We start from the raw sequence: 24907 nt of genomic DNA, 5'->3' as shown, positions 1-24907 counted from the left end.
CCCTTACAGAGTCGATAGACGAGTCAAAGTACATCACTAGTACGTAGAGCATCTATGTTGTCTCGAGTCAAAGGACTAATGTCGTACAATAATAACTGCGCACTAATATACTCGATAAATGATAACCACTTGGAAAGTCTGATGGAGAGTTGATCAGTGACTTATCATATGATCACCAATCTGTAAGATTGAACATTTTCATGCTCATATCAATAAAACATAGCGTTAATATAATAGACGTTAATTACGAGCTCGATCGACATTTATCAATATTTCAGGCGACTAGATTGATTATGAACTAATTTAGAATATACATTAATATATATTAAATACATTTCATGATCAACGTGAATTGTAGACCTCATTGTACTATAACATATTCAAGTGTTTTATCTATGCAGCTTATACACAGATAAAGTAAATGTCATAATTGGATAAAACCATATAATATTATTAAAATAAATATTGTTTCTACACAAGAGTCCATAAAGACAAAGTCATAAATTAGTTCGCCAGACACCTACTCTAATAGTCAGCTGGATTGGAAGATATAAGATGAATGCATTTCTACTTAACGTAAAATCCTCTCCGGCGATCACGCCACCAACGTGTGCAAAGGGTGCTCGTGAATCTCGACATGTACACATTATCTAGGAGGCTCTTGTAACCTATTCATCGACCGCTTATGAACTGATTCTTCCAAGAGCTCGCGACATAACATTTGATTCCTACACGATATTTGGTCATAGTCGAGATTCAAAGTTATAAACCACATTATTTAGGTTGAGGGGGACAAAATCATATATATTATTAGTGTTGGAAAATGTAATTATTACAGCCTTCATGTCTCTGTCGCATCATTAGATTATTAATAATTACTATATATAAAATAATTAAAAAAAATGAATTAATGAGGTTAAGCGAGCATAAGGTGTAGTCATTAGGTGGTAAGGTGGGATTAGCCAAACTTTTAGGCATAGTTTGACACACATGATAGGATAAACATGTGATATATAATATAAGGATAAGTTAATGATAAATAAGATGTAGGATATTAAATTTAAAGTTTGGTATGATTTTAATAAGAGTGATTAAATTTATATTAGATTGTAATGACAAAATTAATCTTATCATAATAAATTTTATAATTTCAAAGTTGTTGCTTGAGTTCATATTTTTTATCTGTTAATGTGTCAATAGTACTTGCGTGATTTATTTATTTTTACCTAATTTTATATATTATATAATATGATAATTGAGCCATTGATTTTGAGAGCCAAGTATCAATTTTTAAGGTTAATCAAGTGATACTAATAATTTTATTGAGATTTATAAAAATTATTTATTTAATTATCTCGAATTTATTTATATAATTATCATATTATATAATATATAAATAAATAAAATATTTACTTGATTTTAATTTCTACCTACTAGCATATATTTATAAAAAATCATTTATAAGTTGAGGGTAATTAAGTAATTTGTAGTGTATTTTTTATCATTAAATTAAAATTATCACACTTTCTATTAGGGATATTTTATCCTTCTAAAAAATTATTTATCAAGGGCCCATGATATTATCATGAGCTTTTTAAAAAGGTACCAAACATGGGATAAGGAGGATTATTTATCAATCCCTCTCTTAAGACATAGTTTGATACATAGGATAAGAGATGGATTGATAAAATATGGACGACATAAATCACATAATGCATATAATTCAACTAAATATCCAAGAAAATTAATTTGAATTTCAGCATTTTTATTGTTAAAACTTTGTAGTATATAGGGAATTTGGCATATCTTCCTGATATTTTTGGTTCTCATGTTGGACCACACACACCTCTATATATATATATATATATATATATATATATATATAGTTAACAAATGATGAATGAGTATGGTTGAGATCGATAAAAGTGGGTAAAGGGTGGAATTCGAAATTTAATCATAAATTTGAGATGTTGATATCGGATATACTATCCGTGTTCGAAACAAATGATGAATAGAGCATGGTTGAGACCAATAAAAGTGGGCAAAGGGTCGAAATCGAAATTTAATTATAAATTTAAGATATCGCTATCAGATATATTATCCGCATTCGAAATATTATCTTCTATATAATGCCAACAGATTTGCAATTTGAATATAGCAACTTTGAGTGGGCCATGAAGAAAAAACACCCTCGTAGATTCTAATCTTCTATGAGGTCCACTTTTTATTAAATTTCTTTTGTTGTTGTATGACGATGCTTATTGATGGTGGAAGGATTTTTGCTTTTATTTTAATTTTTATTTATTTCACTTTCATTCATTAATATTATGATTATTATTTCAGTAATCTATATTTATGAAAATATTTTTTGGGGGATTGTTAAGATAAAGTCATATTTGTTTGTTGATATTATTTCACTTATTTGGTTGAGCGATTGAACCGTGATACTTGAACTGTTGTGCGATTTAAAATATTTAAGTTGCATCATTATCACTTGCTATAGCTTTTGGTAAAACGACAAGTACTCAATGCTACAATTGATATCAAATAGGGATATAAACAAACCAAACCGTTCGCGAGCTATTCGGAGCTCGGCTCGATAAAAAGCTTGTTTGAGTTCGTTTGTTAATCATATCAAACCAAGCTCAAGCTCGATTTTGAGCTCGACAACTTAATCAAACCAAACTCAAGCCTAAGCGTATTCAGCTCGTGAGCTCGCAAACATGTTCGTTAATAGGCTCGGTAGCTCGAACTCGGCTCGTTTAAGTGGCTCGTAAGCTCGAGCTTGACTTATTTATTGAGTTGACAAATAAAAATATTAGTACTAATAAAACTTAAACTTTTATGTATAATATAAAATTAGTTCATAGATATATTTAATTTTAACAAACTCGAATCAAGCTCAAATTCGAGCTCAATTGTATGTTTTACGAGCTCGAAAACGAGCCGAGCTCAATTCAGGCTTGTTAAATATGATAAACGAGCTATTAATAAACCAAGCTCGAGCCCGGCTTGATTAACATGATAAACGAGCTTTTAACGAGTCGAACTCGTGCTTTTCACTAGCTTTGTAATTTCAAGACAAGTCGAACTTAGCCTGATGATAAAAGCTCGAATAAAGCTCGAGCTTGAGCTCGAGCTCTATCAATCTTAAACGAGCCAAACTCAAGCCAAAGGATAAAAGCTCGAGCTCGAGCTTGAGCTTGAATTAATCTTAAACGAGCCAAACTCAAGTCTGATACTATTCGGCTTGGTTTGGATCATTTACATCCCTAGTATCAAAATCAATGTTATGAGTTTGATTTCATTTATTGCAAGAAGTACAATTATTGAGAGGGGGGTTGTTAGATACAATAATTGTCTCTGGTAGACCGATCGAATCGTGATGCTTGAGCTGTTGTGTAGTTTAAAAGATTTGAGTTGCACAGTTACAACCACTTATAACTTTTGGTAAAGCGACAAACATTCGGTCTTACAAAAGTCATTTCAAAAAATCACATCTGATTGAAAAAATGCCAAAATAATAACTATTTATCTAATGGATTTTAGAAATAAAAAAACAAAAACAAAAATACAGGTACTCTCTAAAGAAGTTATTGTTCTACTGAAACAAATACAATATTCCACTTACAATTAATCCTTTTTACTCAAAATGGGTTTTTTCTACGTCGGGTCACTCAATTTCCCATTAAAGCTTCATATAAAAGGGTAAGAAACTCATTTCCATCCGATCACTTTCCCTCGTATTTTTTGCAACACACAAAAAAAATCATGAAACTAAATCAGAAGACTCTGCTCTCAACGAAATCTTCGCCACGGTTCGGAAATAAACTCAAACATAGCAAATTTTTGTAAAAAAAAAAAAAAAAAGACACAAAAAGACTAGCACATGATAATGTGATACTATTCTTCTGTCCAGCACAAACTTTTCGCGGATTCGATATATAATTTCATGATCCAATGCTGATTAGTTCGCGAAAATATAAATACGACTGATAGACGAATTCATTGAGATAGTTCTTTAACAGATACCAAACTTGGCTCCCACTCAGGCTCCTTCCTCAGCTTAGGCCTTTGAATGGGTGGTATAAACTTCTGCCTCTTCTTCTCTTTTACTGGTTTTTTCGCGACGGAAATGGCAATACAGTTATTGTCGGAGAAACAGAAATCACTAGCACAAGTAACAGTTTCCACAGAGCAGTCATCTGATCCATCTCCACTTAACATTTTCGTATCACTTCTTGCATTGTTCCTCGAATTTCTATACTTCAATTTTTCAACAGTGGATGATCGAACGATGAAATATTTGTTTCCAGGCAATATGGAATCGTGGGGGTGCTCGAAAACATGAGGTTCGGCCACGCACATACCTGGATATCTCTGAATGAGTTTAGATGCTGGAATGGGATTCTGATACATTTCTACACGTCCACCGGCATGGACTACTCATACCACAGTATGCTTCAATTGTGCGCTCTCGTTGAATGAGATGGTCTCTTCCAATTCTTCTTTCTTGTATTCATTTTCGAGCACCGGAGTCCACCTTAAACACGAACACATCTCCAGAAGTCTGTTTTGTCCCCAGATTCACTCCAAATGACTCGCACAAAATTAGTCAATTTGTGTATGTATGTGGAGTTCCTGTTTTTATAGATTTATCCCATTTCAAACAATGATGATTTCAAAGTAAAAGGGGGTGAAAAGGATTTGTCGAACGAGTTTATAGGAAGTTATAACATTAGCAATGTCACAGCTTTGAAGACAATCCTAGTGTTGATATTGTACACAATGTCACAACAATCCTTATCCCTCCGGCTTATTTTTTGTCCGATAACCGAATTGTCGCGAAAACAACTCCCAACGCTTGTTTATACAGGATACAAGGAATGAAAAAGACAGTAAAGAAGAGAGGTCTGTTCGAATGTAAAACTTATGTTAAATAGAATTCTGGGTACCCGTTGGGATTGATACATTCGAGCCAAATGACAGAACACAGAAGCAAACATAATTCAACACTGACATACGCTACAACCATATTCAACAACATACAGCTTCGATATGCGGCGACTTTCAAATACACTGCCTCTCTCTGATGACCAGCTCTTGATGCGTTTGCAAGTTTCTGCAACGTTCCAAGTTCGTTTGAGGGGCCCTTGAATTGATATATTGGCTTGTCCAAGTACCAACGGCTTCAGAGCATTCTTTCTTGTTATCATCTCCTGCGTACAGGAGATTTTGACCTTGATGCAGATCTTCTTCCCCTGGAATTGCATTTGAACAAGTTTGTAATTATATAACAGAAAATGCCATAATGCAGAACACCAAGTCCCTTTTTTCACCTGAGTCGCATGTTGTGTTGATGGGTGGATCATCTAAAATAACGACTGATTTAATTTAACGAGGCAAGTAAAATACCTGGTATTCTCAAGAGAAGAGTAGTGACTACGCCTGCTCTTAGAGTGCTTGCTATGAGGAGACGGCAAAACTTGTCTAAAAGAAAAATGTTGCATGCTAAACAGTGAGTATTAAGACTGATTTACAGCATTATGAGCATCTATTGACCTGTTGGCATGATTAAACTTTCTTCTGGATAGGATAACAATTATAAAATACTTTTAACAGCTATATATCAATAGAGATACTGTGTAGCCACACAATTTCACTGCATAAATGATAGTGAAGGCAAAGATTCAGACTAATAAAACTCTTCAGCAGCAAGAGACATCATATGCAGTTGAAGAGGTCGTCCTGCCATTTTTCTCATAATTACACTAGCTGTGGAATATAGAAAATACAATTTCACATACCAAATATAACAAATGTTAAAAAACAGGAAGAATATAAACCATTTTGTGGTTTCTGTTTTACAAGTATATACATAGTACCGCTACCTCTAAATGCTTGGAAGGGAAAGAAATGTCGAACCCAATTAAGCAAAGAGGGGTACCTTTTTCTTGATCTGGAAGGTGATGGAGATGTATGCCTTTTGGAGTTGCTTGATCTCCTGCAGCACATTAAATTTAAATTTAAAAGGGTAGCACATTAAATTTAAATTTAAAAGGGGCATGAGAGATTCAAAATCAGATAAAACATATTTGATATTACAGCACACCTTTTCAAAGCATACGAGGATTCATCGCTTGAATCGTTTGAACGGCTAGCAACCAAGTTATCCTTGCGAGAGTCCCTACTACCAACAGAAGGAGAACGGCGTCGTTTATGTCTGCTAGCGTCACTTCCATTTTTATGACTAGATCTTTCCCGTTTCTCGTTTCTTGTTTTATCGTGCCTTTTCTCATCACTGCTTTCTTTAGAACTTCTCCTTTTGTCTCCTCTTGTCTCGGATTTTCCCTCCTTTTCTTCAGAAGGAGAAGGTCGTTTCCTTGCTTCAGGATCCTGTGCATTTTCCAAAATTCTACCTTTCTCCTTTCCTTCATCTTTCAAACCATTATTATGCTCCCTTTCAGTTCTTGAATGCCTCCTTCGGTTTTCATCTCCCTTCTTATCCCCCATTTCTTTGGCATATTCACGCTCCTTGTGGTCTTTTTCAACTGAGTTCCTTTTGTTTGCATGTATATCATTCTTATCAGACCTATTCCCAGTTGTTTGGACTCTGGAATTGTCATTCGACTTCCTAGCATCTAAATCTCCATCTGGTCTTTTAACAGCCTTCTCGATTATAGATTTGTTTGGCACGGAAACATCAGACCCACATTGCATTTCATCGTATGCTTTCTTGGAGGACTGTAGGGTGTCACTAGATGATAACTCCCTAACCGACATATAATCTTCCAAGCCGATATCTGCAGCACTAACAGCATCCATGGAAATCATTGGAGTCTCTGTTGCCATGTTATCCAAATTTGTGACAAGATTTCCATGCACTTCTGTTTCTTTCCTGGAACCACCATTCTTAACGAAAGGAACGTCTTCCAAAATCTTGTTTGAGGATGATTGCTGAATTGTGGAGCTTTCTTTTGAGTTCAGCTTACCAGAAATCTGGATCTCATCATCCTCCTCATCTGAGGCATAACTACCAAGTCCTAGGACGTCTCCAGCAGAGCCAGACGTAGATTTCTGACTACCATCCTCAAAACTAATTTTCATAGTTTTGGCCGGAATTAGAACTTTTGCAGAGGCCGTGGGTGTCGAAATAGTTGGTGCAGATGGTAATATTCGATGATTTGACATGTCCGGAGTGTTTACAACTAAGAAAAAATGAGACGAAAGAAGACAAGACGGTCGGAAACCCAAACACAAACTAAAGAAAAGAAAAGGAATGGGAACAAACAAAACAGTCACCTTCAACAGAGAGATTGTCTTCATTAAGAACTTTGGTCGCAATTTCGTCAAAAAGTTCATCAGTTACCTGCCAAAGAATTTTAGTCAAAACATCTACACAAGTCTAACATGAAGTTTAGACATATCTGATTGGCTGCAACCTTCAAAAGAACTTCAGTTAAAATACGCTTTATTTCTTTGTTGATTGCTGCATTTCTAGCAGCTTCCACATCCTAAAATGAGTGAAAGGAGTCAGCACACAACATGGAAAAATAGTCATACTATGAGCCAAAAGAAGAAACAAAAATTAGATACAAATCATCAAAAGCAGCTACAAAAGGAACGGTAAAAGATAAAATCATACACTAGGTACCATGTTCAGGGAAAAATTATGGAAATCAAGAACTGGTTAAAATTCAATAAATGAACTAACGAAAACCAGAAAAGATATTTGAAGGTAAACAATAAACTCTTACACAGAAACCACAAAGGATACTCAAAAACAAATCCTTAAAAGTAGATTTAGGCACAGAAAAAGAGAAATGTTAACTATAAAACGACAACTCAAAGTTTTCAGCTAAAGGTTGTAAAAAACGTGTGATTTGGAAGAGATAATTATAAAAAGTCTATTGACTGCCGCGTCAAATCAGTTGAACAAATCTCCTTGTCTAGTAGTCCTTAAAAAATTACATGCGAGAAAAATGGAGACAATAACCTCATCCTCGTCTTCATCTTCCGCTGATCGGGAAGAATCCATGCTTTTGCTATCTGAATGATCAATCTTTTGTGAAAATTTATCACTCATATCTTCTTCAGTTGATGGTAAATCCTCTTGACGAAGCATTGGGACAGAACTTGTGATAACAGCTTTATTTTTTATTATTTCCTCCCTAAGCCAATTAGGCACAGAGGCCTGAAATTCAAAATAATTCAAGTGCATTCCCCGTAATGTCCACTACCAAATTCAAAGCCGTTAATAGACAAATTACCTTTTTAGGACGCTCAGAAACACCATAAGCGCCTATGGAGAAAGAAGACGTAGGATGTGAGCCAACACAAGAGACAGCACCAAAAGATGCACCCATCAATGGGGCAGAAGGCTGGAAACCATGTCCAGTAGGAAAAATTGGTGCAGAATTTCCAGAAGCTGGAGAAGGCAGAGCTACTGGATGTTCAACCTAAGAACAATGAAGCATGTCATATATGGAAACAAAGGACATTGAACTACAAGAGCATGCACATATTAAATTCAAAACCTGTGCTCCTGATGAGATTGCGGGAGGCATGGGAGGATGGACCATCCCAGATGCAGATGAGGGAGTCCAAGAATAATTTGAAGATACTGACATGGTTGGATCCAGACCTCTTACTGTGCCTCCTGAAGGATGAGTATAATTGGATTCATATATTGGTCCAAATTGCGATTAAAATGATGAGAACAGTTCAATAGCTGATCACTTATACCAGTAACAGACTCTTCTGGTTTGCTAGATAGTAAGTGATGATGCTCCTCTGCCCATCCAGACCAACCGCCTGCAGGTGGCAGTGGCTGAGCATGATAATGTGGCATAGAAGCAGCATGCATAGATGAAGAGCTATTGGACTGTTCATATCTATCTCCAGCACCTTCATTACCTGCAATAAAAACGTGGTTATAAAAAGATTCACATGCTGCAGTTCTAACTTCATAAACTTTGACATCAAAGTTTTTAACATGGTTTGAGAACTTACAGACGATAAAATTCAATTTAGTTTGAGTGAACCTCAGTTCCATTTATAACACACACAAAACTTCAGCCTTATCATATGAATAAAATATAATCAATTTTGCAACCAAATTAGCGTGCCAATCTGCGTGATTAGATACCCTAAAGTAACCCTTTGACCAGCCAGATATTCAGGTTGAATGAGTTGCCTCCCCTTCATAAGTTATCCTTCATAAGTTATGTTCAGTAAAATATTACAATGAATTTCAAATCATTCCCTCTTCCAAATTAGACATCCCACTAGCTTACGCTTAAATCATGCAAAATGGATTAAGTTGTCGAGCAAAAGCTTCAAAGTTAGTGTTAGTATACACATAAAAGTTTTACCTGAGACAGAAGAATAACTAGAAGGTACCTCCTGCTGATATGGCAATGGACTTGTAGAAGAATTCTCTTGTGGATGGGTTGGTTCAGATGAATTCCCCATCAAATTTCCATCTCTTGCTGTATAAGGGACATGCATATCGACAGTATAAGATGACTGCCCTGAGGTAATATACTGAGACTCCTGCAACTGACCCGGTCCTGTCCTGTTTGAAGGTCCCATTCCAACTGGATATTGTTGATTGCTTGAAGCTTGCTCTATCGGCACATGTACACCTTGAAATTGAGGATTAATGGATTGTGGATATTGATCATGGAAATAATTCTGCTCTTCTGGTGTTCCACCAGGTACAGGATATTGATTGTCTGCAGCGGCTTTTGCAACTGCCCATGCTCTGGCTTTTTCCGCCCAGTCTTGTTCATTACTACTCGCTGCAGGTCCAGAACCAATACAGATTCAGCATAAATTCTTAAAAAAGAAGATGAAGTGACAGGTTCCAGTTAGTCAGAGCTGAACGTATTCAACAAGTGAAAAGGGAAAGGAACTGTAACAAAAAATTCTTTACAAAATAAACAAGTCAATCAAAACATTTTTATGATCTTCCAGATAAGAAATGAGTTTCTGCAGCTAAGATAAGAAACCTAACGCACAGTCAAAGTGAAGTTTCAGCGATGCTTGAGAAAGGCAAGTAGGCAACTAAAGATATTTTTTTGACACCTTTGAGATTTATCAAATTATGACCCAGTGTGAGATCTTACTCATCTATTCAAATTCATCAAGCATGAAAATAGGTTCTCAAGCAAGAAATTATTTACCTTAGTTGATCTTAAACTCAATTAATATCTAAACAGATTTGCCTTGAGTCCATATATTGCCAACTAAAAATTTATTTTAACTTACCACACAGACAGTAAACAATAACATATGAATAAAAAGAAATACTAATAAATAAATAAAAACAAGAATGACAAGCTCCATGAAAATAGTAATTTATACACTGATTTAGGTAGTCCGAACCCTGGCGATGACTCCAGCTGTCATTTCCCAAATCCTGCAGCAGTAAGAATATCATTCTCAAGTTACCCATCTAAAAATATTAACCACAAGAGTCTCCACACAAGCTAAAGTTTAATTTATCGACAAAAATAGTCACCATGTCAGACTCTATAATAATTAAGGTAACATACACAAATATATTCACCAGCCGGCAGCCACAAGTCTGCATAAAAGACACGATATTTATGATAATTGCTATGTACTCCGTAAGAGGCAACAAATAATGATTTCATCATCGTCATAGCAAATTCCCGTTTGTGGGATCAACTAGATAGATATTAGCTATCCAAACTAAACGATTTTCCCACATGTCATCTCTTAAACTAAGATCTAAGAAATCCTTCTTAACCAATTTTATCCAAGTTTTAATGACATACTCTTCCTTCTACTCATTCCATTAACATGTCAATATAAGATATGTCGGATTAGGATCGTGTTTGGTCTCCTCTTTAGTCTTCACATGATCAAACCATGTTAAATGTCTCTACCTAATCATCTGTAAGGACTGCACCTAAAAAGCTCATGATCATTTCATTCATAATTCTATTCTTGTACGTTTTGCCACAAATTCATCTTAACATACGCATCTCTACTACTGTCATCTTATGCATATGTAGTCCTACAGTGCTCTAACACTCCGGGCCATAGGCAACAAATAATGATCTTTATAACAAAAAATATTAAAAACAAACAACCAAATAATCATGAGAAATCAACTTTTCCCAATCATAAACTAAATTGATGTTTGCAAAACATTAACTGAGGTTGATTCCATGTAAGCAATAAAAAGTTCAGCTCAATAACAGGCATAGAGTAATTACATGTATATAAATCACGATAAATATTTTTAGTATTAAGCTAGTAGATCCATGGAAGCATTTTTTGAAGTATCGATTAGTGAAAGAAAATCATATTGATCTACTTTTGTGCTAAATGTGTCAGAGTCGATAACAAACTTGACTGCAGCAAATCTTGCAAAGAATACTGTTTCCAGTTAAACTATTATGCAATAATAATTCATATAACCAGAATCTTATATTTTTTAGCTACCGGGAACAATGCCTTCAAACCTTAGATGAACAAGTCTACTAAACTACACTCGGAAAACAATTTATTTGTAATCGACTAATTACAAACCAAAACAAGGTCAATTCGCCATCCAGGCTCCTCCCTACCTGCTAAGTCATCACAAAACCTAACAACACAATACTTTAAGGGTTTCCAATTAACTGATAAGTCCCGAATTACAAGAACAAATACCCAAGCGTAAGATTGGGGAGCATGAGGCGGTCTAGGCGGTAGAGAATGCGATTGAGGGTAATGATGGTGTGCAGGATAAGGAGGAGGCTGGTGGCCAGGGTAAGGTGGTGGCGGAGGAGGAGGGTGAAGGTACTGCCCGTGGTCGGAGGAGAGAGACTGCGGCGGCACCCACTGTGGCGGTTGGGGAGAGGGGGAGTGCTGGAATTGATATTGAAATGGAAGAGTGCAGTAGGGCCAAGGGTGACCGTGGTGCGCAGGAGGGGGTGGAGGCGGCCTTTGGTATGGATCCGCCACGGCCGGCGGCGCGTGAGGCGCGGGCGGAGGCAGCATCACGTAGCCGTGAGATTGCTGATGATCCATGCCGATTTGGGTCGGAATCCGATTGGGTTAGGTTCAGGGTTTAGATTGAATACTGTTCCAAACCTGTCGGGGGAGTCTGATGTTAATTCAGGGCAGTCGTGTCAAAGCAAAATAAATTAATTTTTATTCCAATTATAATCAATTTCGATCAGAATTTACTATTTTAAAAAAATTAATATCACAAATAAATATTGTGATTGATTTAATTAATTAAAAGTATGTTTAGACGGTCTGACGAATCTTTATCTGTGAGACGGATCAACTCTACCGATATTCACAATACAAAGTAATATTCTTAGCATAAAAAGTAATATTTTTTCATGGATGACACAAATAAGAGATATGTCTCACAAAATACGACATCTGAAACCGTCTCACACAAATTGTTATCATTAATTAAATTATAAGTTTATATAAATGAAAATAATTTCACGGATTTATAATTATGATATGGATACATGTTATCCATGTTCTAGGTTAAAAATTAAAAAAAATTATCATAAAAGTGATGCTTATTTTGGGTTCGGGCTGAGTTTGAGATACGTCTCACAACATTGACACGTTAGACGATCTTATAAGAATTTTTGTATTAAATTATTACATGAGTTTTTATTTGTAATTATTATGGTATTTAAATGTGTATCTAACGTAATTCAAATATAAAAACAGCTCATTTGAATTAAATTCATACATCCGAATACAAAATAATATGATGGATAAAATATTTTTCTCCACGATATGTCATTATTTATCATAAACTTAGTCAAAATTGATTTGAAAAAAAAAAAGAGAATAAATAAATATATGGAATAAGGCTAATTAATTGATTAATTATTGAAATGAGATATCTATTTTATGTTAATATCATAGTGCATAAATCAGCTCAAACGACATTACTCGTAGGGTTTTGCATATTGAGTAGGTATTTTGTGAGACAGTCTCACGAATTTTTATCTGTGAGACGGTCAACCCTACCGATATTCACAATAAAAAGTAATACTCTTAGAATAAAAAAGTAATATTTTTTCATGAATAACTCAAATAAGAGATCTGTCTCGTAAAATACGACTCGTGAGACCGTCTCACACAAGTTTTTACCTTGCATATTTTGGTTCGGTTTACGAGAACCAAAATCCAACTAAAGAGAACCAAAATCCAACCAATCGGTAGTATTTATTTGGTTATAATTTACAAACTGAATTGCAATTCAATATAAATTTTTAAGAGATTGAGATCAAAGCTAGTTGTTATGCCTAACTTGAACTTCCATGTAAGAGTGTCAATTCAGGTGGATTGGGTCGGGTTGAGCAATAATACTATTTACAAATTGCCCAACCCGAATCCGAGCCAACCGAAAAAACTCGACCCAAACCAGAATCCATCAACTTGATCAACCCGATTAACAGGATTTTTTTAATTTTTTTAAAGAAAAGTAAATAAAATTCAAAAAAGAAAAATAATAATATTTTAATTTAAACACATAATAACAAAATCTCCTTCATATATATGAATTAAATTTGAAAGTCTAATTGTAAAAAAATAAAATAAATTTACTAAATCAAATAAATAATTGTTTAAAAAAATAAAAAATGTTCAAAATAAATATTAAATTATGAAAATTTATGATATAAATACACAACAAAATTTTTTTCAGACATGCAATATATAAAAATATAAGCAATATTTATTAATTATATATTTTTTTTAAATTTAAAATTTTCGGGTCAACTCGGTTGAGAACTTAATCCAACCCGATCATTTTTTTTCGGGTTAGCTATCGAGTCCAACTCGATCTGACCCGAACCCGAAAATCCCAAACTTTATTTTTTTCGAGTTGACCCATGTATCCTATGGTTACAAATCCAATTCTAACACCGTAATCGGCCCAATTCCAAGCACTATGTTACAAAGTTCTTAAATTAATATAAGAAGCCCGCCCGTGAGGGGTAGTGGATTACTTGAGTCGGTGAAGGTCGAGTTGAAGTCTAGAACAATGTTTTCATAATTGGACAGGTGATCGAATAAATTTAATTTGAAAAATGGATCAATTGGTCGGATATGAAAATCGTTATATTATATAAAATAATAATATAATATGATAAATAATATTTTTAAAATTATAGAAATTATAAATATGTAGAAAAATAATAGAAAAAGATATAGTTATTCATATTTAAAATCTAAACATACTCTTGTCAAAAAAAAAAATCTAAACATACATATAAGATAAATATAAAAAATATGAGTGGGTCTCATGTGAGACCGTCTCACGGATCTTAATATGTGATACGGGTCAACCCTACTCATATTCAAAATAAAAAGTAATATTTTTAGCATAACAAATAATATTTTTTCATGGATGACCCAAATAAGAGATCCGTCTCACAAATACGACCCCTGAGACTGTCTCACACAAGTTTTTGTCAAAACATATATGTTTATCTGAGTTTAAAACCTAACTAACTATACACATATATTTTACTAATTATAGTTATATATTTTTTAAAAACAAAAACAATAAATCAAATAAATTATATTATTACTAAAATAATATTTTAACGAAATACAAATTTCAAATAATCATGTATATATAAAACAAAATATTAAATTTAATATTTTAAAAATTAATTTTAAATAAAAATAAAAAATGCAAAAAACTATTTCAACTGATTTTCCAGTCCATAGTCGGTTTGACTAGATTTTGTCCGAGTTTGACCGGTTTGGCATCTAAAACGGTTTTTTAGGGTGTTTAGGACCGAACCAGTTATTGATTCCCAGTCGAACCGATCGACCGGTGTGGTCCGGTTTTGAAAACACTGGTCTCAAGTTCGAATCTTAGAAATATTTTTTGCTTGTGCTTTTTGTAGTTTTCTTCAAATTTGTCTGATATATTTGATTTATTCTATTGCACATATCGGGGTTTATCCCGTATACATTTGAATGATTGTGGATTTCATGTTATAAAATATATTAGAACCATATTGTTTGTAATTATTTTATATTATAAATTTTCTGTTTTATAAATAAATTTTGTAGGGAGATGTGATTAACATAAATTGGAAAATAAATAATATCCAGTTTTTATTATTATTACAGTAATTAGTACATGATAACCTATCGTAAAAATTAATACATGAAACCTGAGTAATTAATATTTATTAATGTCAATCCATCAATAAAATAATATATAGGAAAATAATTTTTTTTGTCCCTTTTTTATGAGTTTGATCCATTGAATGTTTAAAGTTCAGTTTTGGTAAAAAAACAATTGACTTTCTTAGTTCTTACTTCGTCACAATATTAACTGCTGACACGACGTCTAAATATACTGATATGACGTCGAAAAATGTTAACGTGGTACCATAAATTACTGGCATATCTAGCACCACGTCAAAAGATGGATCAAATTAACCGAAAATTAAAAGTTAGTGCTTAAGACCAAATTTTGATAAGTTAATTAACCAAAAATCAAAACTGGACAAGTTAATGAACAATAAATATTTATGTATGATGGATACATAATCCACAAAAAATATTGATTTATCAAAAATTAACATTGATGATGTTTTCGGACATGGATCGGTAGACCTTCGCTCTATTTCCTCCTACGCATGACTTGGAAATAGTCGGGTCCATGATATATTACTCGAGGGAAAGGATAACATAAGCCAAAAAATTAATTTACGTATAATCACTATTGAAAGGGGCTGTTAATCATAAACGTACATGAAATTAATATATTGTGTGCATCAAAAGTTAGTGTTGTACTCTGGTATTGTCAACACAAGCACACAACAAATAACGGAAATTAATTATTTAACACACAAGTATAACTTGAATATATAGACCTGATTTAAACTTTGCATAAGTACGAATACTTGTGCAATGCCTCATGGAAAAAATTCATTTGAAAAATATGTAAACGTTTACACCAAAGTAATACTAATGAGAATAACAAAACCAAATTCTTTGACACTCCCAATAATTAAAATGCATCAAAATAAACCAAACTCAAAACTAGATGCATAAACCAAAGTTGCTTAAAATAATAGAAAAACACTCTTTGATCAATACTATACGCAATGTTGTTCTTCACGTGTCTTCAACACCAATTAGCAACACGGCATAAACGTGAGTCAAACACTCAAATTCTTCAGTACGAAAATTATCTCCAACTCTGAACGTCGTGTATGTTCAAAGAAAAACTCCAGCATATGAGTAAAAGTTCCTCTCAAAGTCGTCACGTTCTTCTCTTAACATTTCATATAAATAGATCTTCATATCTTGACCTAATTATCTTTCCATAAGAAAAAAATCCTACAAACATGGAAACAAGAGTTTATTAGGAATAAGACTCTATTCAAATATAAGATATTATACTTTAGAGCTAAATGCCAAAAACAAATCATATGAGATAAATATCGATATTAGATTAGGTCAACCAAGTCTAAGAATAAATCTTATTATTAGATCAAGTCAAATTAGTCTAGAAATGCAAACTCTGATTCTTTAGTTTAAATAAAGAACAAAGATTAATTAGGAACAAAATATTCCTTTCAACTACTTATCTATCTATGACGAAGGAGAACCCTTGAATTATGTGGTGAGTAACCACTAAAATTTGCAACAAAAATTACTTTACCTTACATTCATACAAACACCTCCATATAATCATTAACTCAAATTTTTTCTCTTGATAATTTTTTTCCCACATTATCAATGTGACTGAATTGATTACGAGAAAAGAAAAGAAGAAAAGCTCGATCTAACACACGAGAGAACCACATTTTCATGCAACTAAACCGCCCTATCTAAGTAGGCGACGTTGACCTATTGTGCTAGAACAAATTCGGTGTCATACCATTATCAACGATAAAACACGAATGTCAAAAAGAAATAGAATCATATGATACAATCTCAGTGCTCACCCCTAAGATCTGCACTAACAGGCGGAATGCTCAGTAAAATATACGGTCTCAAGTGCATCAATATAAAGCTTAAAAGCCACACCATGGTCCCGAAATAAATAATAAGTGTTGAATACAACAATTTACGGTTAAACAGGAATTATATTGCACAAGATGTATGTAATAAATGTCACACCCTATTCTAAATAACATAAAATATAACAAAGGAACACATATTCCACCGAAGCATTAGGCAACAACATAACACAATTCAAATAATAACACATAATAAAATATAAATATGCGTAACATATCTATATCAACTCAACCTGTCATGCCCCGAGCTCGTGTCCGCGCTCGCATGACTGTACAATGGGCCCCTATAACAACTACTCTGTATTCTTCATCTCTTTACGAAAATGATTAACTCAAGTTACTATAGAAGTCCATTATAGCCCATTATAAACTCATTTTAAATATTTAATTTTTAATATATGAGACAAGAGATATCACACAACTACTTCACTAACAGTAAACCTAAACTCCCAACATCGAATCCTATCCTATATTTATTAAATAAATTTCCACAAGACGGAAATTTCGAACTCAACATCGAATCCTTGGCTAACAAAAAATACTAAGTTTCGAACCCAAGCTAAAACACCAAGAATCATCTGTCAACAGCTCAAAATCTCAACAGCCAAAATCTCAAAAATGGGCTCGATCTACTTCTATAATAGGAAATGTGTTTCTATAATAGGAAACTAGTACATGTATATTCAATACTCGTAGCTTGTGTTAAATTAACTTATTTTGTGTGTTTTCAATGCCCGTATGTTATTTTAGCTCTAATTTTATATCATCGAATTTTTCGATATTCAAAAATACATATTTTAAATTTATTTATTCTAAATAATTATTTTATTTTAACAACTTAATAATTATCTCAAAGTACTTGATCATAAAGTTTAGGGTCTTACAAAATTTGCTGCTAGCTTCAGTTGAGGAATAAAGTTGAAAAAAAATAAATAAATTAGTGATAACTTAACGATAACAAGACTGAAAATGAAAAACATAATAGTTACCTATCCTACAATTTTTATTTTTACTAGTAGATATTATATAAATTATTTGTAATTTTAAAGAATAATCTTCGCAATTATTTTATGGACATGTGTTTCGAAATAAATTGAATATATATAACTCGAGGTCCGATTTTTTCGTTTTAAACTGAGTTATTACATTAATTTTTTTTTAGATCATAAAATATAACTGGAAGTCCGATTTCTAAATCAAAAATTGGAATCTATGGAGATAAAAGATAAGAAGATAGCAAATTTTTATGATGATATTTATTTTTCACGATTTATTATTTTTCCTATTTTAATTTTTTTTAATATATATTTTCTAATTTATTTTAGAGAATTTATTTGTAATAACTACTAACCTATTTAAAACCTCTATTTTAAGAATAGCCTTACTTTTTTCTTCTTCAAAAAAAGAAGAAGAAAAAAGAATAGCCTAACTTACTTAAAATATTATAATATACTGTATTATTTAAAATTGAGATCTTAAAAAATGTCCATATTCCACCTTTTTCTCTATCTCAATTTATTACAACTTAGTGAAAATAAATTTACTTTATACATAATTTTTTTGGGTTAGATTCTGCACTGACTATCCCATAATATTGTGAAATGAAATTTGTTCTTACATCAATATTTTTTTCTAAAATTTAATTATCTTTTATTTGATTATTATATTTAAGAGTAAATAAATTTGGTACATGAAATTTTTATGTAATAACAAATTGATACATGAATTTTAATTGATTGTTCAATTTGTACGTATATGTAAATTAGGGTAATTTTTTTTAAAAATAAAATTTAACTAAGATGACTGTTAAATATTTATAATTATTGTTGATGTGCCATAAGACATAAAAATACGGAAGTATTAAACTTCAACAATCAATCAACTTCAATAGTCTGCATTTCAATAGACCCCCTCGCACTTATTTGAGAATATCTATTAGTATCTACCGAATTCAGAAAGATAATTTCTTTACTGAAGTATCTACTGACAGTTGAATCATTCAAAACTGAACGTTGAAATCATCTATAAAAGGTCATCTCAAGATTCATCAAACACTCTCAACATTACTATGATTTGTTATTTATTCTATATGAGATTTAAAGATTTGCTGAAACCTTACTAGGACACACATAAAAGATTATCATATCTATTTCAGAGATCACCTGTCCTGAACTAATGCTCAAAAATGTTTTATATTTAATTTTGTATTTCGTCTTAGTTTGTAATTGACGGAAGAGACTTTTTGTTCAGAATTTTTATAAGGTATGAAAAGTTGTTGCTAAGAGCTTCAATAGATAGTGTGTAAGTTCTATTGAAGTTAGGGTTTACAAATGTTGTAAAAACAAAAAATTTTTACTGAAATCTTTCTGGAAACAGAAGACGATGAGACATAGAAGGGATTCATCCTTCGAACTTCTATAAAAAAAATCATCTCGGTGTTATTTACTTTCAGTTGTATTTTTTCATTTTCTTATTTTTGTTTGTGGTTTACGGATTTTACCTTGGTTTGAAAAATTCTGTTAGGTTTTTTCCACACTGATTTTTCAGTTTTCTACTGAACTTGAAAGATCGAGATCCGATTTTAGCTTCTAACACCACTTGAGATCATCACTATTCTGAAGAAGAAGAAGAAAAAGAAGAAGAATTTTGAGGTGTTTATTCAACCTCTTCAAAACATTTCTACCAATCCTAACAGGTGGTATCAGACCATGCTTCTACCAATCCTAACAGGTGGTATCAAACCATGTTTTTCTCAACCTTTGAACTTATCAATATCCATTGCGTGATTCAGCAAGATTTCCGTTTTCGCTACCAATGAAATTGATGAATGAAAGATAAGGACACATGATCATTTAGTTGCACAATATGATAATATGTGTTATCATTGACGGACCTAAATCTATTCTGGAGGAGCTTAATACTAAATTCTCTGTTGGTAGAGAACCTATCAAAATGTCTGGTGAAAAGAAGAAATGAAAATAGAGTAACAATTGCTTGCTGATGTATTAGCCAAGCAACTCTCGGGTAAGACATGCTCTTTTGATGCATTCACTACTGAGAAGTTTTTTTTTTTTTATCATGGATGCTATTTTTGTTGGTTTAAATGTGAACAGGTTAACAATTCTTTTTCAGACTCTCAAGGCTATGATTACATCGAACTAGCACCTGACAAAGAGGAAGTTGATGCCTCAGTCAATTGATTTTGAGGCTAGTCGTCCTCAACTGACCAAAACTACAAAGAACTTAATTATTAATCCAGCATTTAGTCCTCTGGTTCCGAAGGTCATTGAAGCATTCCTAGTATCTAAGTTTCTTGGTGCAAATAAGGTTATTGAACCAGTTGCTCAATTTGTTGCCAAGGATTCTGAAAAGCCTATAAGCTTTAAGGCAAAAGTTGTTGTGTCCCAGTTCTACAAGGGTTATCAGACCAGCTCCCCGGCCTAAAGATGTTGTCATTAAAGATTCAATCAACAATCAAGGCCACTAGGTCAAGTTTTGAATCCAAACTCAAAAAGAAAATAATTTCAGGAAAAAGGAAGGAGAAGGTAGTTTTTGAACAATATGATGAACCAATATTAGTGCTTCATATTCAGATTTACTTACTAATGGATGAAGTCATTGAGTACACGGAAAAGGAAATTAAATTCTTTAATGAGTAGGTCTAGATCAAAACAGTTACCCCTCTCATGAAGCTAAATGTTGGAACATTTCATGTTCGTAATCTTGATTTTGATGTTCACAAAACCTGTTATTTTGTTTTTAATGATTTTACATAAGTACGCATAAATTAGAACTGATCAGAATTCGAACTATTATCGAACCAAAATTGAAACTATCGAGATGCAAACTAAAGCGCCAACAGATCGTCCAAACTGAACCATTTCAACTGAAATATCAAAACACCAGTTCAACTGATTGTCCAGCTGATAGTCAGTTCAGTAGAAGAGCTTCAGAATCCCGGCCAGCTGATGAAGAGCTCAACTGATGAAGAGTCCAACTGACCAGTTAAACTGAAGCAGCGAAATCAGTTCAGCTGACGAGCCAACTGATTTCACCAAACCAGTTCAAGATCAGTTCAACTGACCAGTTCAGAACATCAGTTAGGAATCAATCAGTTTTCAGAACACGACAAGCTTATTCAATGGAATCCAGCTGCCTCTATAAATACCAAACTAAGATCATCAATATACAGGAGTGTGGAAAACACACAAGTTTGTGAAGATCAACAGAAGAGAAAAATAGGGCATGCCAACTGCTTAGTCTAGAAGCAAAATTCTCAGTGTGTGAGAACACTTTCGTGTTGTATTCATAGTTCAGTTCTCACACACAATCACTCACATATACAGAAAATTGAGCGTATTGAATAGTTGAGTGAGTCTTGCACAAAGACGTAAAACTTGTGTATGTAGTCTTTGATACATAGACGTTAAACAAGTGTTGGCTGGAAGGTACTGCCTTCAGTCTAGACTAGGAGTTCAGTCAGGCAGTAGGGTAAGTCTTAAGCTGAGTAGTTTTGAAATCTTTTTATAAATCAAAGCATTCTAGTGGAACCTACCCGAAGTGGTAGAAGGGGTGACGTAGGAGCGGTTGAATTATTCGATTATTCATAAACATATCTTGTGTATTTAACTGTTTAACTTTCGTTTTAAAATTGATTTGATCAGTTCGAGCTGTTATCAGTTTGGTTCTCACCATAACTGAACTGATATTTGCAAGAACTAATCCCCCTTATTTGAGTTATTTAGTTTACACAAGTTAAAAGCTTTAAACTGATTAGCTTTCTTAACGAATGATTATTTCGAGTATTTTTCGCTTGGTTTAAAATTATACTTGATCTAATTCATCAGTGTTTATATTTTTAGAACACGAGCTATTGCAGCTCATTGAGAATATTGTGCTTGAAGAATCTTCAAAGGTGCCTTAACGACCCATCACTAAAGAAGAAATCTGCTCAATTAAGGGTTGTCGACTTGGAGAAAAGTGCTTTACAACACTTGAAGACACAAATAATCTCAGAAGCTATTCAAAGGTGACATCATCCGCTTGACTTAATGAAGATTCAAAAGCTTACTAGCATTTGTGCTGAGCAGCAACATAACTATGATCCTCAATATCCAACTACTTTTGATGATATTGCGGTAATTAATCAGTTGAAAATGGATTTGTCTCATACTGATGGATGGAAGAAGTGTTGGAAGGATGAGCATCACTTGGTTTTACCAACTAAACCCAATGCTGAAAAAAAGAGTACTAAGACTTCAGTTCAGCAAGTTCCCTTGAACCAAGTTGATACTTTAGTTGAACAGTTAGGCTCTCAAGCCCATCCGGAACAACAACCATCAGTATCAGCACCATCTCAGCAACCTTTCACCTCTATCTCAAAACCCATTACAAAAGCTCTACATTTAGCAAGTATTAAAACTATTGCAAGTGTTTCTACTGTTGAAATGATGATGGCTCCTCCTCCACATAAGCCTCAATATGTTTCATCTCCTCTAGTCAGGGAGATTTCTCACAGAAAAAGACGCAAATTTTCATGACAGACACCCTTCCTAAACAAATATAGGAGAAATTTTCAGTTGTCCTCGAAGATTGATAATGTTATCTCCCAATTGAATTATATGCCTGAAATTTTAAAGTACCCAGTGTTGACAAAAAAAACGGAAATAGGTCATAAAAAGAATCAATGCATAAAAGTGAGTCTGGGCAGACAAAAGGACCTTTTAAGCCTTCTAATACCAGCAAGCCTCCCTCATAGTCCAACAAACATTCGGGAAGTCATAGAGCCACCTGGATTGAATTTGGGAAACTGAATCTTCAAAGCATACATGATCTCTCAAGTAAATTGTATAAATATTTTATCAAGTCCAATTGAATGCTTATCAGACTATTAGTTAGGTGTCTCAAAGCTTACTGAAAACTTAACAGACAAACTCTGAAGTTTTCCAGAAAACGTTCAAAACCTAATTGAAGATATCAGATGAATATATTATCTATAAATAACAACTTTTTGATCCGTTAAGTGTTAGAGTCTATGCGTATTGTTTTGATAGTACTATTGTGGAGACCGGACGCTAATCATTTTCTTAATCATTCTTAGGATTAAATGGATCAATTAAATAAATTGGGTCGAATTTTTTTTTTTAAAAAAGGTGAATATCTCATACCAAAATATAAAAGAGTACACATGTTACGTTTCTTATTTCATGTACCAGATCCAGTTTAATATCTACAACAAGATCAACGATACAAAATTTATTCAACGAAAGTCAAACAACTAGTGTTTATTAGTCACAACTACATGTCTAGTGATAAACCACCAGTTTTCCTTCCATTCAAGCCTGGATCACCACTCTAAGTTCACTCGTTCACGCTCTTCTCGATCCTGATCCTGTCCCACCTGTTGTCATATACACATACAAACACCACAACAGCCGGATACTCCGGTGAGAAATATATTTCCCAGTATAAACAATGTATACATGCATATCATGCAAGATATCTAAAAGCATAGAACACTTGTTAAACATCATGTATCAAAATCTAGAACATATAAATCAAAACAAGGCTTTAACTCAAACTCTTTAATTCTAATATTTGACTCGACTCTTATCTACGTCTAGGGATCCTGGTCTGAATAAGAATGTAACAAATCTCCCACCTACTCTCCTATTCGGGGTGGCGGTACGTTCCTATTCCCGGACTTTGGTCCTCTATATCGAGTGTCTACAATAGGAGTCTATCTTCTCCTACGCTCATCAATATAACCAAACGTCCAGTGATTTGGCACTTCTACCAAAGACTAGGCACATCTGCCCAAGACTCTTTCTTAATATCTATCTTTTTTTCTATGATTTTCTATAAATCAATAGAATAAGAATATACATTCAAAGAATACAAAGGTATTAAAACAATAACAAATAAGTATGTGTTTTGGGAAACTTAAGTTATCCCTTACTCGAGTTGTATCTCCCGGTTAACATTGATTTATACCTTTCTGGTTTCAGTGTTCTGTGATATGAAATCAAGCTCACTCTTGCTAGATAACCTTCTGTTCTTCAACGTATAATAGTTTAGAACCTTCGCTCGTTCCTCTACCGATTTCGATGCTGAGTTTTCAAGTTTGAAACCTTCGATACCGGTCCGGAATAACATTTTCGAGATGCACAATATCAATATACAACTCAAGGAAAAAAATACTCAATCTATTTATGTTTTGACAGCATAAGGGCACAATCTCGACATACCCCGGTAACTCAAACAACAAGAGGCAATATCAATAACCCATACTCATCAACAAATACCAATCACCATGTTCAAAATCTGTATTATCTCAATTAAATATGCTGGAAAATCAATAACAATTGCATATTCGATCCGTTCTTCGACTCGGTTTCGATTCTACGATGCCTAATATCCCAAGAACGTATCATAGAAATCAAATCACGATTCCTCCAATTTATAAATTTCAAACCATGCTAGAAATCAATAAAACTTACATCCTCTTGACGTTCTTGGCGGGAGGAGCACGGAAATATGTTCGGATCGAAAATCGAACGGCTAGATTTTGCACAATCCCAATTCTAGTACAAGAAGAAGACTTGAAGCTTTCCCTAAAGTTCCTTCGGTTCTCTTGCTGTGTATCTGAAGGAAATGAGGATTTGTTATATATATCATGCATGCCAAAGAAATGGGGCACATTCCTTTGCACAGCACACCAACTGGTCTCTGCGCATCAAAATCTTCTGCTCGCGCATATGCGCGCCCTGGCCCCGCGTATATGCGCGAGACCTACTGTTTCGGCACTTAGGAATTTTACATGCTCGCGCATATGCGCGAGGCGCGCATATACAGAT

The 24907-nt window shown here is 33.6% G+C and overlaps 1 protein-coding gene across 1 annotated transcript; it reads right to left on the bottom strand.

The window, feature by feature from the left end:
• Positions 1-3578: 3578 nt before the first annotated feature.
• Positions 3579-12151, bottom strand: LOC140820018 (uncharacterized). The gene is given in 13 exon segments (XM_073180316.1): positions 3579-5261; positions 5416-5490; positions 5948-6004; positions 6113-7208; positions 7303-7369; positions 7443-7514; positions 7997-8194; positions 8271-8459; positions 8538-8686; positions 8689-8916; positions 9375-9803; positions 10369-10423; positions 11689-12151. Coding segments are annotated over 13 exon segments (3024 nt in total). The 5' UTR covers positions 12049-12151; the 3' UTR covers positions 3579-5212.
• Positions 12152-24907: the final 12756 nt, after the last annotated feature.

This window comes from Primulina eburnea, chromosome 18 (assembly GCF_022965805.1).
Source record: "Primulina eburnea isolate SZY01 chromosome 18, ASM2296580v1, whole genome shotgun sequence".
NCBI classification, from domain to species: domain Eukaryota; kingdom Viridiplantae; phylum Streptophyta; class Magnoliopsida; order Lamiales; family Gesneriaceae; genus Primulina; species Primulina eburnea.
Note: the sequence above shows the minus strand (reverse complement) of the source record. Positions and strands in the feature narration are given on the sequence as shown.